The sequence below is a fragment of the Anser brachyrhynchus genome, assembly GCF_964034855.1.
Source record: "Anser brachyrhynchus genome assembly, chromosome: 2".
NCBI lineage: Eukaryota > Metazoa > Chordata > Aves > Anseriformes > Anatidae > Anser > Anser brachyrhynchus.
In genome coordinates, this window is record NC_137695.1 from 80,606,325 (window position 1) to 80,620,362 (window position 14,038).

Below are 14,038 nucleotides of genomic sequence, written 5' to 3' on the forward strand. Positions count from 1 at the left end.
TCTCTGTTTCACAATAAAGTCCAATCTTTAATTGCCTTAACGCTTTTTGACGGTGCAAGTACATATTAGATGTAGCATTTGTGCTTATGTGTATGACTAATTTATCTGTTGATTAAAGGAAAGATTCACAGCAGTTAAACTTAAACCTTGTTTTGTTTTCTTAGTGCTTCTCATGAAAGTTAAACAGTGTTTAAAGGAACCAGTCTCACTTCAGTAAGAGCCCATCTTCATCGTTCCAGTTTCCTGATAATTGCTGATGCACAAGACAAACCAGTCCAACTGTGACAGTGCAGCATATCAGGCTGCCAAGCCATATGACATCATGCATTTATTTAATGCAGTTTGCCAGGCTTTGTTTGCAGTACTGAGCCCAGGTCAGCATTTTCTCCAGCAAAATACTAGCTGAATCTCATTGTCACAAAACTGATTTTGTAGAAAGACCTCAAAAGTACACATACAGTATGATTTTCTATCTTTTCTCAGTGGATGCCACTAATCCCTTAATCATGAAGGGGCTAATGTAGTTGAGCTTCAACCAAAATGTACTTACAGATGCAAAGGACTGGGCTTTCAGAACATTCAGCATTTTTATCTGCATACTCTGGATCTCAAGCTAGTCTTTGCAATATTTCTACCTGCTGTTCACAGCTCTACACGTAGAATTTTCTGGCTTGCTCATCTGAGTTTAGATCAAGGCTCTGTGGATGCTAAAAGTTCCCTAACAGCTAGTGACCAATTAACTGGCTTCCAAAAATGTAGTACTACTAATTAAAGACAAAGGAAAAGAAATGATAATCAATTTACTGTTATGTTTACATTTTCATGGAATAATAATCTTCCCTGAACAACAAGCGTTAGAGAAACTTGGGTCTTTTTCTTTTTTCCTTTCCAGTATGCCAGTATGTCTCTGAAGTAACAGGGGCAATATTTATATTGCCTTGCCACTCCACCTAAACCAGATGAAACGAGTATTTGCAATTTCCCTTGAGTAGGCAAAGGTTCAGGAAGTGGAGTATATGTCTATTACCACTAGGGACTTTGTGTTTAGAAAGCTGCCACATAAGCCAAAGATACCATTAGTTTCAAGTATTAAAAGCAGTCTAATGTATGCCCATAGTGTTTGCCATCTATGAAATCTAAATCTCCATGCTTGCAAAATATTACAGGTGCCCTGTTGGTGTATGAATGCAAAACAAAAAAATCAGAGACACTCAAGGAATTCTTTCATGCTTGATGGTTAAGTTTGCTTCATATGCATGATATATCTTCGGAGATTTCACTTCTCAAGACCAAACAAACCCAGCTCTCTCAGTCTCCCCCCATATATCTGATACTCCTATCTCTTAATCATCGTCTTATCTTTCTGCTGGACTTGCTAAAATATGTCCATGTCTCTCTCACTGGGGAGCCCAGAACTGTACGCAGAACTGTACACAGATTTGGTATCACCAGTGCTGAGGAGAGGAGAAGAATCATCATTTTCCTTACCTACGCATCATGGTCATCCTACTGCTGCCCAGAATACCCTATGCTTTCTTGGCTATGAGGGTGCATTGCTGGCTCAGCTTGGTATCCACAACCAGGCCCTCCAGGTCACTCTCTGCTGAGCAGCTTTCCAGCCTGTTGGCCCTGAGCCTGGCCCTGTGCATGGGAGTTATTTCTGCCTGGGTGCAACACTTTGTTACACATCTCCATTATTGGCCTTGGAATCACCTCTTGGGGCATTCCACTGGGGACTGACCCCCCTCTGCTGGACTTTGTGCTTCTGGTCACAACTGTTTGAGCCTGCAATTAGTTCAGCCAGTTTTCTGTCCGCCTCACTGCGCGCTTGTCGAGCCCAGACTTTGTCAGCTTGTATGTGAAGATGTTATGGGAGGCAGTACCAAAAGCCTTCCTGAAGTCAAGATAAACAAAATCCCCTGCTTTCTCCTTGTTCTCTGAGCCAGTCATCTCATCTTAGAAGGCTATCGGGCTGATCAGGTGCGGTTTTTCCTACCCAAATCCATGTTGACTTGAAGAACATGATTCCCAATCACGTTCTTGTGGTTTCTGGGATTAATTGCTCCAGTGCTTTTCCAGACAGTGAGGTAAGGCAGACTGATCTGTATTTCCCTGGATCTTGTCTTGTCCTTCTTGAAGATAGTGGTCACATTTGGTTCCTTCCGGTGCTCAGGAACCTCCCCCGTTGCAACAGCCATTCAGTGTTTGTCAAGAATGGTCTTGCCATGACAGCAGCCAGCTCTCTCAGCATTCAGGGGTGCATCCCACCAAGGTCCATAGACTCACATGTGTCCAATTTGTTTAAATGTTTCCTAACCTGATCATTCTCTCCCAAGGGTAAGTCTTCCTGGCTCCAAAGTTTCCCATGATTTTTAGGGATCTGGGGTTGCTGAAGACAAGTCTGCCCAGTAAAGGCCAAGACTCAGATGGCGGCATTACCTTGGTCTTTTCCATGTTAAGATAGCTGTTCATCTGCACAGCAAGAGAAAAAAGAAATAGTCGCACCAGGTGCATATCCTGTTTTACCTGACAGGATGAAACTATTCACTTTTCCCTGCCATTGTTTGGCCCTAAAATTTTTTATTCACAAGGGGTATTGAAACATACTGTTTTTCATTGCTCAGCCATTAGTGCTGTTCTCTCACTGATCATAAAAGCTGATTCCACTGGAATGCAAACTTCTTTCGGAAGTGTTGATATCAAATTTCTATGGCAGAATTTTCAAATGGCCTTTGGAAAGGGGAGGTAGGCAGCACAGGAGTAAGAGGCTCTTGAGAACAGGAACTGTGTTCAGTCGCATCTTAGAGACGTGACATGTTCATGCTGAACTTGGGAACAGAACTTCAAAACCATGCAAATACTTTTAGGCTTAGAATTTTTTTAGTATTTATGTCCTCTTCTGACCCTGACTGCTTGGCAAGACCTGGGCAGCTATGCTACAATGGTTGGCTCAGATCACTAGAGGGCACTTGTGTAGTTCTTAGAGGACGAGACAAAATATTCCAGGATCTGCCAGCTCCCAAGTTACTCATATTCTATGGAGAATATTTTCTGTGAGTCCAGCAACCCATGCACTGCTTTCTACCCTTATTTTTGCTGCGTTTACATACATAGTTCCCAGCTTCTCTTATAGTAAGCTCTGACTTACAGGACAACAGAGAAGGCTATATCTGCCCTGCCTTTATGCATCAGTGCAAGAATTTGAGGCAGCTTCATACCCATATGCAACTTCTACAGGCACAGCCAATGTTTATCTAAGAGGTGCACACATATCCCTGTGTTGCAGTTCATTCTAACCACATTTTGAATACTGGTTTCTGCAAAGCAAATAGCCATTCTGTTTCTCTTCACCAGATCAACCACAAATACCCAGAGAGACGGCTACTGGTAGCAGAGTCTTGCGGAGCTCTAGCACCTTACCTTCCAGTAAGTATTAATAATGACTCTTAATACTTTTCATGAAACCAACGATAAAATCTGTTGCTTGATGTAAACATGTTGCCTTTTCTAATATAGCCAAGGGTGGATGTCACATGTAGACAGTCACGTTATCTTCTACTTTGTCACACATAGGAGGCTCAATAAAGAGGATATCTATTATTATAGAGGAAAGCAGATCAGTGTAGCTATAACATGTCTTAACAACCAGTGTAGCCTGATAAAATCGTCTTTGTTTCAGAAAACATGAAGTAAAGGTAGTTAAGATCAATTAAGTAAATCATCACTGAAAAAATGATACCCAGTAACAGAGTTCTTTGGACACTGTAATGTTTGACATGAAGAATGCTGCTAGTCAAAAGAGGCAGCAAAATTAGGTCAGTGGCCAACTAGAATTTGAAGCTTCAGACAAAGATGAAAATAATGAAAATTAAAAACCTGCTTCTCCAATTTAGCAATGAAGTGATTAAAGATTCTGTTTTAAGTACTCTTCCAAATCTAGGCCTACAGTAGTATTTTGCTGTCAGTTATTTCTGGTACGTGCTTCCATATGAGTTAAAGGACTCCAGTTCTATGCTTAGTAGGACAAAAGGCTCTCTAAAGAGGCTACTGAAACTTTATTTTCATTCATCTGCTATCTTGGCAGCTGAACGCATAGTATTCAGAAGGGGATCCATAGTTGGAGGAAGGGATTGTTGTTTGCGAGCACTAATAAAAGGGCAAATTATTTATAGAAATTGATATGAACCAGCATATCTTGTTTCATCGGATTTAACAAGAATTTTTCTTCTTTACAAACAGAAGGAAATTCGTAGTTCATTAGTACTTTCCATGCTGCAACAAATGCTAATGGAAGATAAGGCAGATCTGGTACGAGAAGCTGTGATCAAAAGCCTTGGCATCATTATGGGGTATATTGATGATCCAGACAAATATCAACAGGTACAGTTTGAGTTGGGTTCTGTGTCTATGAAATGTGTTCTATATTTATTTCTTGAGTAGGAAACACATAATTTTAAATATTTTTATTAAACAGTTCTTGATACTTTTAAATGTTCATGTTTTATATGAATGCTGGTTTTTATTGTATCGCTGAGACTGAAAAGAAAGCATATACATACAAGTGTCATTAGGACCTTGGGTGTAAGCTTCATACAGAAGCTTCTTTAATAATTCATAAATCACTTTCAAGAACATAACACTTCATTGCCCACCTGATACTATTAGCCAATTTGAAATCATCATTTGCTAACAAAGATTCATATGCTACAACAAAGCCTACTTGTAGTTGTTATTAATGCTGGCTAATAATACTTCAAGTTCTTGAAAGCAAAGAATTTCTCTTCCTGTCATGAGTTTTTGAAGGTGGGGTGGTCAAATGTGTTTGTATTATTTCTGATAACTTGACGGTAAAAAAATGCTAGCAAGGTTGTTGGACTACGTGTTGTTTACCTTTGCAGATGAAGTGGGAATGTCTGTTGAAAGGCCTCAATATACTACTTTGGTTTACTTTTTATTAGTGTAAAAGTTTTACAATAGGTGATTTTTTTCTAGTCTGTGCATGTTTTGTGTATCTATCTTCAGGATAAATTGTAGGAAAAGTCATTATATTCTTAATTTAATTTTTTTTTGCCAGGGGTTTGAACTGCTGCTTTCGGCTTTAGGAGACCCTTCAGAACGCGTAGTTAGTGCAACACATCAGGTATTTTTACCTGCGTATGCTGCCTGGACAACAGAACTGGGAAATTTACAGTTCCATCTTATACCTACACTGCTTAATAAAATTGAAAAACTGCTCAGGGTATGTGTTCAGCTGTTTCTGCACTGGAGAGTTTTCTTTTTATCTTTGTTACATACACTGACTTTTTAAAAATTTAAGTAATTGCTACTTATGTTAGCAATTTTCTGGAGGGTTTTTTTTGTAACTTTTAACATTTATTTGTGCTTCAAAATGGGAAGAAAACAAACAAAAAAGAACAAACAAAACAGATGTTTCTTTAACATTTTGTTTTAGAGCCCAAGAATCAATGTGCATTTCAGAAAAAGCTTACTTGAGTCTGTGACCAGATGGCATGTTTTTCTGAATACATTTGTCCTGTATTTACATTGTTTTTAAGTGTCACACAGTGTAGCTTTTAATAAAGTGCAGTATTTATTGCACACCAGAAAAAGGATGATTGAATGGTTTAATTACGTGGTTTGCAGTTTTGAGTCTGTTTGTCTGCACAGTTGGCTGGGGTAGATACCTGGAGAGTTCTGGAAAATAGGATATCTCATACAATTTAACATTCTTAACCAGGCTGCCCATTTTAAGAGTAACTTAAAGAGTAATCTAAAAGTAACTAGTTTATTCAATTTTTAGATGCATTGGTCCTCGAGACGAAAGAGTCCTATTTTTCAAAATGTGCTGAAAAATATTCTTTCAGAATATTGTTATGTTCCATGATGTGAACCACTAAATGCCAAAGGCTATGTTGCTTAATTCTTTTGAGAAGTACCCTAAGGGCAAGAAGGGTGTTTGGATGGTGACACAAAGTACGCTTGTGGTCAGAATATATTACTATATAATTAGCATTTCTATGTAGTAGTTCATCACAAGTGCATTCAACCTGAAAACTTTAAATGTCCTGTCTGTTTCAGGAAGGAGAACATGGCTTGGATGAACATAAGCTCCACATGTATCTGTCTGCTTTACAGTCACTGATTCCTTCGTTGTTTGCATTGGTGCTACAGAATGCGCCTTTCGCAAGCAAGGCTAAACTTCAGGGAGAAGTACCACAGATAGAAGGTAAATGATTAATTTCTGATACGTGGAATTTTGGGAAACGTAAGTATAATTCAGTGACAAATCTCAAATCAGTGTTAAATGCAAAGAAGAAATGTCAGAAATAGTGCATAGTCCACATTTACGTGGAATTCTCAAATACTTAGGGTTAGTACAAAAACATAAGCTGCAGAATTTATGCATAAACTTTAGTGTGTTTTTTTTTTTTTCATTCTGTCTATAAGATAGTCTAAGTTCCTGTCCCCAAACCTTTTTTCTGCTCTACCTGTTTTTTGTTGTATTTTCAGATGTAGCAAGAACAGAGGAAGAAGTTCAGGGAACCTCTGTCGTGTTATGAACTTCCTTTAATGTGACTGAGTTGATGGAGTGAATTATTGTTCTTTTAAAAGCTAGATTCCAACATAGATTTGTCATGACTTTTTTTGTTCTGTTTTTTCCCTTTTTGGGAAAAAGTCTTTCTGCTTCCTTCCCTCATCCCCCCACTCCTACTTTATTGCTATGAAATAAGTCAGTGTTAGAAAAAAAAAGTCTCAGCTATTTAACTAATTACAAACATCAGTTTATTGATACAGAAGAAATTTGTAAGACATGAATATGTACAAAATGATTGCCAGTAGAAGAAAGGAGAACTAAATTATATCTCTTTTTTGGCTAAAATTTCTTTAGTTACTTAGCAGTGTTCCTTAGTGTACGTTATAGGCAAAATGGCTTCTCTGTGCCTAGTGACGTCATATTATGTAATTCTGTGACAATCTTGCAGTAAAATACTTCATTGTTCTAATACAAAACATGAATTGGTGGGGAAGGAGGGAAGGAAATAAGGTTTTGCCTTCTGTATGTTTTTTTACATTTGGGTTTCCCTTAGCAAATCCTTAAGCAATGTTTCCTTTTTCCAGTCTTTCCTATGCTTTAAGCCACTTGATTATTGCCAAAAATAGTTTTCTTTATTTCATCTCAGAGTATTTCTGTCTACTTTTCAAAAGAAACTTTTGAGGAAGCAAAACAACCCTTAACTGGACTTCTTAAAGGTTTCCGAATAACTGTTTTCCACAAATAGCCAATAATAGTTCAAGAAAGCTGTCATCAGATTCAGTGAATTCTTACAAATAAAAGATTTTACCAAGAGGGAAAAATACAGCCTAGTTCAGGAGCTTCACCATTTCTTATGTGTCTATGTAATTACCTTGGCAGACTGAATGGCCTATTAGTGAAGTTGCACTTAGATCAGCACTCCCAGCCTATAGAATGTTTTCTTCTATAGTGAATACTTTCTAAAGATTTTACTGGTAATACCTGCTACATGCTGTTAATGGTGCTATATGTCAAGATTCAAAGAATGGGTAACAACTTTACATTTAAAAGGGAATTTGGAAAGGAGCAAGTGGTATGTTGTGTGCATTAACATAAAAATGTTAGACATGCCACAGTAAAGCTCTGCCAGCTGACCTGAGTCATTTGAAGATGAGTACATTTTCCCTGAGTTGCTAGTGCTTAAATAAAGAATTCAAAAATTTCAGGCTTCAACATAGTCAGAGAGTTGCTTCCTCCACGTAAGAGGAAGAAAAAATCTCACGTACTTTTCGCTAATCCAGTAGCACTGCTGGAATGGCAAGTTTGTTTTCTTGAATTCCACAGTAGGAAAGGTTACGTACTTCTCACTTCATTGTTGAATAATTTTAAGTATACTTGGCATAAATTAAGAGAAATAGAAGAAACGTCGGTGGAGCAGACCTTCTGCCCCACATATTTTAATGGTTTAGAATTTTTGGAGGTCTTGCTTTTTCTTTGTAAATTCCTCTCTTTTGATGATTCAAATACATGATGCTGCCCACCCACTACCCCATCTCCTCAAAAATTACTTGAAGTATAAAGGATGGAGCAGTCTGATGATTAAAGCTTAGCAGAAGAAGTCAAGAGACCTTGTCTTGTAGTCATTCTACCATAAATCTGCAGTGTTGTCTCTGGAACCACCCGCAATCTTTGCGTTTTCTTTTCTTAAGTGAGGGTTGTGTAATCTCTTTAGAGTTATATTTAACTCACTGATTTTTAAAACGTAACTTGATAAACTTAAACAGACGTTACTAAAGAGTTTCAGACTTCCTTGTCTATCTTTATTGAGATGACCGCCAAGGTATTTTCATCTTATTTTGTTCATGGTTGCTTGTTCTCTGCTGTTACAGTCACTAGATTTCCCCGACCTGCATCACCTCTTCAGGATGTGGCCATCATCATTGGAAGCCGTGAACAACTGGCGGTGCTGTTGCAACTTTACGACTACCAGCTAGAACACGAGGGTACCACTGGCTGGGAGACTCTGCTATGGGTAGTAAATCAACTGTGAGTTCATTTCCACCTTACGATTCCTAAAAATGGTCAAAACTGATAGTTCTTCAGCATGGTTTTGTTTAGCGGTACAAAACAAAAAGGTTTCAAGTATGATTGTGTTTAAGAATTATTAATTTTTAAAGAGAAAAGGATAGATTTTTTTTATTGCATTCTGGATTATCTTTGATTTTAATCAGAAAATTCAGCTACCTGACAGAATGCATTTTTCTGACATTTAAACCCTTGCTTTCTTCAATGGTTAGGAATTGTACAGAACGTGTAGATAATTTTATTAGAACCAGCAGCACTTAATATGTGTATTTATTAGCATAAACAGTAAATCTATACAAATATAACTGGAGAGAAGCAAAAGATCAAAGTGGTGTCTAATATTCTTTTTTTTCTGATTTTTAGGCTACCACAGCTTATAGAAATAGTTGGCAAGATCAATGTAGCATCAACTGCATGTGTCCATGAGTTCTCTAGATTTTTCTGGAGACTTTGTAGGACATTTGGGAAAATTTTTACAAACACTAAGGTAAGAAAGTACCTTGAAATGCTCTGCCAAAAAAGCACCTTGATAATACATACTATCCATATTTACAGTATGTTTGAGTACCCATGTTTTATGTGACATTTGTATGCCCCACTGATGCTTTTCTGTAAGTACTTTTAAGCCTGATATTTTTAAACCGTCTTTTGCATCCTTTTGTTTTATGTTTTTTAGCCAATGAGCATTTCAGAATGACCTTTTCGTCTTGCCTAACGTGCAAGGGTTTTTTTACTGGGTTCTTCAGACTTGTTTTGTGAGTGGCATACAGAATGGGAGAGGTCATTCCAATTCTAGTGATTTCACAATTTTCTTTCTTCAGAACAGCATACTGTCCATTGTTTGTGGCACTTATAAATACTCCGTCCTGTACTTGATCAGTAATTTAAAATGCATAGTCTCTGCTGAAAATAGTTTCTACAGGTTTTATCTAAATGTTTTTTATCAAGGAAATATGTTATTTTTTTTCTCAATACAATAACTTCTGAATATTTATTCAGAATATTAATTTAAAATATTTTAAAGGGAAATGCTAAAATACTAGATTATCTAAAGGTAAAATTAAAAAACAAGATAGCATTCCGTGTGAACCTACAATATGCAGATTCCATAGGGAAAGTTAAAATCACTCTGGTCTTCAAAAAGTCCCCTCTGTAGGTTATTTCTGCAATTCTTGCTTACATAAAAGTGCTTCAGTATTGTTGACCACAGCTATATTTTGGAGGAGAGCACTTCATGGACAACAAAGAAATAAACATACAAAAATTATTCCTTTATTTATTTCTTTTACATGTAGCTAGGTAGAACCATAAACCCTAAGGCCCAGTTAAGCAAAGTGATAAGAGACTTCAGCTCTTAACAGCAAGAGTGCTAAATGCTGCTACGTCAAAGGTAGCTACTGAGTGGGTACTCAGTAGAAATTTTTATTCTCTTTATGTCACACTTCAAATTGTGGCAAAAGGCTATGCTTTTTAAAGGTTTTATTTTTTCTTTCTGTGTCTTCAAAATGTCCTTTTCTGGATTTGTTGTCTTAATTTTTTGAAAGTTAATTGACGCTACCAACAGGTTTTCTAATGTGCGTTTCATAATCCTTTATGTAGGTAAAACCACAATTCCAAGAAATCTTAAGACTGTCTGAGGAAAACATAGGTGAGTAATGTTTTATTCAAATGAATAAAAATTGATCTTAGCAGCAGCTGGAAAAAAATCGTTACTCTGCTGTTCAAATAACATTTTCACACCACAGTTCTCAAATCTTTCATCTTTCTGAAATGTTGAAAAATCTCATCTTAATCTGAATGAAACACTGAAGTTGTACACTGTGTGTGTAAATTGCAAATAAAATCTCAAATGCAAATACCAGTCGAGCATTATTTTAGCATGTGTGTATATGTATATACATTCTTTATGTGTATATATAAAGATGAAAATATATATATGCACACACTCTTACAATGCAAAAATATTTTACTTTATATATGTACATATGAAAACTAAATTCTTCACTATGTTCCATTAGATTCCACAGCAGGCAACGGAGTGCTAACAAAAGCCACAGTTCCCATCTATGCAACAGGGGTCCTTACGTGCTATATTCAGGTAGGTTTGGTTTTCTGTTTCTTTGTTAAATTTCACATAATGTTATGCATTTATTCTCCCAGACAAAAACAGAATATATATTAAAAAACACACCACTTTCTCTGAAAACTTCTAATGCTCTCATGCTTTGAAGATAATAGACAAGTAGGCAGCTGTAGGTCCATTTTAAAGTTTCCTAGGTAGGTCTGCTACATTTAGGCAGTAGTCACCAGTGTTAAAACCTGAATTCACTAAACCTTAGTGTCTAACTCGTAGACATTGGCAACTGTGATGTGCCTTTATCAAAAATATTTGTGATGTTCGGTAAATGGGTTCTTGGCTGTTTAGCTGTGTCCCTTGCGAGCCATAATTTTGCAACAGTCTCTGAAATAAATAAGCAGGTAAATTGCTGTTTTGAGCACAGTTTGGAGTCATAAAATTTTAGTGTTACCTAGTAGTAAAATAAACACTCCATAATAATACTCCCTAATCCTCCAGTAAGCAGAAGCTATGGACTGGCATATACGTGGCTTGCAAGAAAATGGGGCTTACAAAACCCTACATCATCTCACAGATGGACTTAAATTTCTCACAGTGGGCTGTAAGCAATCACAAACTGTCAGGAGCCATGAAAGTGCTCAAGTAATTGGCTTTAAGTTTCTTTAGTAAAACTCTTAGAGGAATTTGTGCAGGAGCATGTGCTTAGTTGATGAAATAGAAAAATACAGTCTTGTGTTTACTTTAAAAGGTTCTTGTTCTAAAAGGACATTTTTGAAATTCGTAAGATTATTAAATGCTAAATCTAATTTTCTCTCTCTCTCTTATAGTTTGTCTTTTTTGTAGCTGTAGGTCATCACAACGACAGCAGTTCTACTACATTTAATGTTGTATTTCTTTAGGAAGAAGACCGCAAGCTGTTAGTTGGCTTCTTGGAAGATGTCATGACCATGCTTTCACTGTCACATGCTCCTCTTGATAGCCTGAAAGCTTCCTTTGTGGAACTGGGGTAAAAAATATACATTGGATTTGACTGGAACTGAATGCATTAGAAGCTTTTATTAAGAGCTCCCAATCTGGCTGTAATTTTATCAACAGTGATGCTTCAGATGAATGAAGAGCATCCTTACATTTTTCCTTGGTGTTTCACAAAATGTAAACATTTTATCTCAAAAATTAAAAATGTAGTGATAAAACAACAACAACAAAAAAAGTTAAAAAAAGAAACACCAAACCCGCTCACACACATAGGAAAAAAAAAGCAAGCTACAGAAATGTTATTAAGGATAAAATAGGAATTCATTTAGTATTTTCCATATTATTACAGTATGTTCTACGTATGTGTTTGCATTCAGTTCAGTGTTGTAATATACTGAAAATTATATTCTTAAGGTGTTTTTTTAAATGAACTTGAAAATGCAACCTGTTTTCTAGACAGCAAATGTTGCGTGTTCTTAGGAATGGAGCAAATGTATCCTTCATAAAGGATAAGAGTTGGAGGTTTAGACTAGTTGAGCAATAGATTCTTGAGACAGTTTTTTGTAGGCAAAGAACCTATGCAGGGTTTGGGGATATTTTTTGTCCTGTTCTTTTGATTGCCCAACTGTTACCTTGTAGTGCAAACCCAGCTTATCACGAGTTGCTGTTAACTGTCTTATGGTATGGAGTTGTCCATACTTCTGCTCTTGTTCGATGCACAGCTGCTAGAATGTTTGAGGTAAGTGATACCCAAAGTTTTTTAGATCACTTATTTGAAACCTTAGTATATATATAAAAGTAGTGATTCAGATAAAATTGATACATGCCTAAAAATTACACATTGCTTCAATAAGCTGTGTACTATGTGATGGAGCAGGAAGTTGTACAGTTGTTTCTGTATCTGTTCTTTATTCAACAGCACATCTTTCATTAAGCAATTTGTCATTAGCCACTTTCAAAATGTTTCTGTAGTAACCGTGTATGTGTTCTTTGATCTGCTACTGACTTGGTTTTTGCATTTTGATCACTGCATGCTGAAAAACATTTTCTGATTATGAAAATGCATTTCATTGCAAAATTGTGTTCAAACCAGAATTAAATACATTGTCAAATGTGTTTGCTTAGGTCTGTATGTAAATATAAGCAAGCATCCCTCTCCAAGTTGTAACATTTGCTTTTGCTATTTAACATGTCATCAGTAGCCTAATTCACAAGTTAATGGTTTTCAATACCTTTTCTGTATACAAACAGTCCACCTGCATTGTAGCTCAAACTAGTTTCCATTGGCGCCAAATATGGTAGCATTCTAATTTTTACAAAAAATACATAATTGGCTAAATATACAATTCCTTAATTTACTAGATTGACAACTTCATCTTTTTATTCTGATTTTTAAACGTTAACATAGACTGTTGCCTTTAGTTAATAAGTATGATTTTATTTCTACATCATGCCTTTGTTTTATCAAGTTTTGATTAAAAAAGGCATATACAGAAACACTGGAACATATTCTACTTGCTGAACAAAGAGAATATCTTTTTTCTTATTCTTTTCATTCCTTTTCCTTTTGTTTGGGATTCTGTTAAGTTCGATTCATTGTATAGCTTTGCTGTAGACCTCTAGCTGAATCTGCCATCTTGTAGCTATTTGCAAACACAAATCACAAAAAAAAAGAGCAATTAGTATAACCAAAATCATTAGTTTTCTCTACTGCAATTTTGCAAGTCATTGCAGATAAAGCACTAAACAATGAAAAGACCTATTGTTTGACTTCACTTGAAAATATCCAACTTTATGTTTGTTCATTTTTCCCTGTGAAAAGGAGATGGCAATTTTTGGTCAATTCATGAAAGACTTCAGTTAATACAGGCTGTTGTCTTAGTTGCAGTTTTTTCTACTCTGACTGCATATTGGTTATTTTTAGGTAGTTCTGCATGCTGCTTGACTGCTTGTTTCCTAATATATTTCAGTTTTTACTAATGCAGAGGCAATTTGATTGCGGACACTTTTCTCGACTGATAGATTTTAATAATGTTGCCACTTAGTAGCCACAGCATACATATTTATACATGGCAATGTAAGTCAGCTCTGTAAAGAGATGGTAATAGTTGGTTTTACTTTTGAAGATTCCTTCATTCAAGGAATTTCTGACATCTCAGAGGTGGTTCACTGGCAAAGCCCAGCAATTCTCTGATAAGGTAGATAATAATGACTTGATAGTAAGACAGAAAAGCGCGTCACCAGCAGGACAGCTATATGTGTACTATAAATATTCTGACCAGTGCAGCGGTCTGCAGCAGCACAGAGACCTCTGCCATTTATGCCTGCGAAATCGCATTACCAAACCCTTATAGTCTGTTGTGGCCAAGAAGGACGCAGAGGTCTGT

The 14,038-nt window shown here is 36.5% G+C and overlaps 1 protein-coding gene across 2 annotated transcripts in view; it reads left to right on the plus strand.

Moving 5' to 3' along the window:
- Positions 1–14,038, plus strand: part of RELCH (RAB11 binding and LisH domain, coiled-coil and HEAT repeat containing) — a 75,419-nt gene that overhangs the window by 48,590 nt on the left and 12,791 nt on the right. For both annotated transcript variants that reach the window (XM_080579275.1, XM_080579274.1), the window contains exons 13-22: positions 3,355–3,426; positions 4,240–4,380; positions 5,075–5,239; positions 6,079–6,226; positions 8,404–8,560; positions 8,963–9,086; positions 10,199–10,247; positions 10,618–10,697; positions 11,576–11,682; positions 12,291–12,390. In XM_080579275.1, coding sequence (XP_080435401.1) covers positions 3,355–3,426; positions 4,240–4,380; positions 5,075–5,239; positions 6,079–6,226; positions 8,404–8,560; positions 8,963–9,086; positions 10,199–10,247; positions 10,618–10,697; positions 11,576–11,682; positions 12,291–12,390 — 1,143 coding nt within the window. The remainder of the gene's footprint in view (positions 1–3,354; positions 3,427–4,239; positions 4,381–5,074; positions 5,240–6,078; positions 6,227–8,403; positions 8,561–8,962; positions 9,087–10,198; positions 10,248–10,617; positions 10,698–11,575; positions 11,683–12,290; positions 12,391–14,038) is intronic.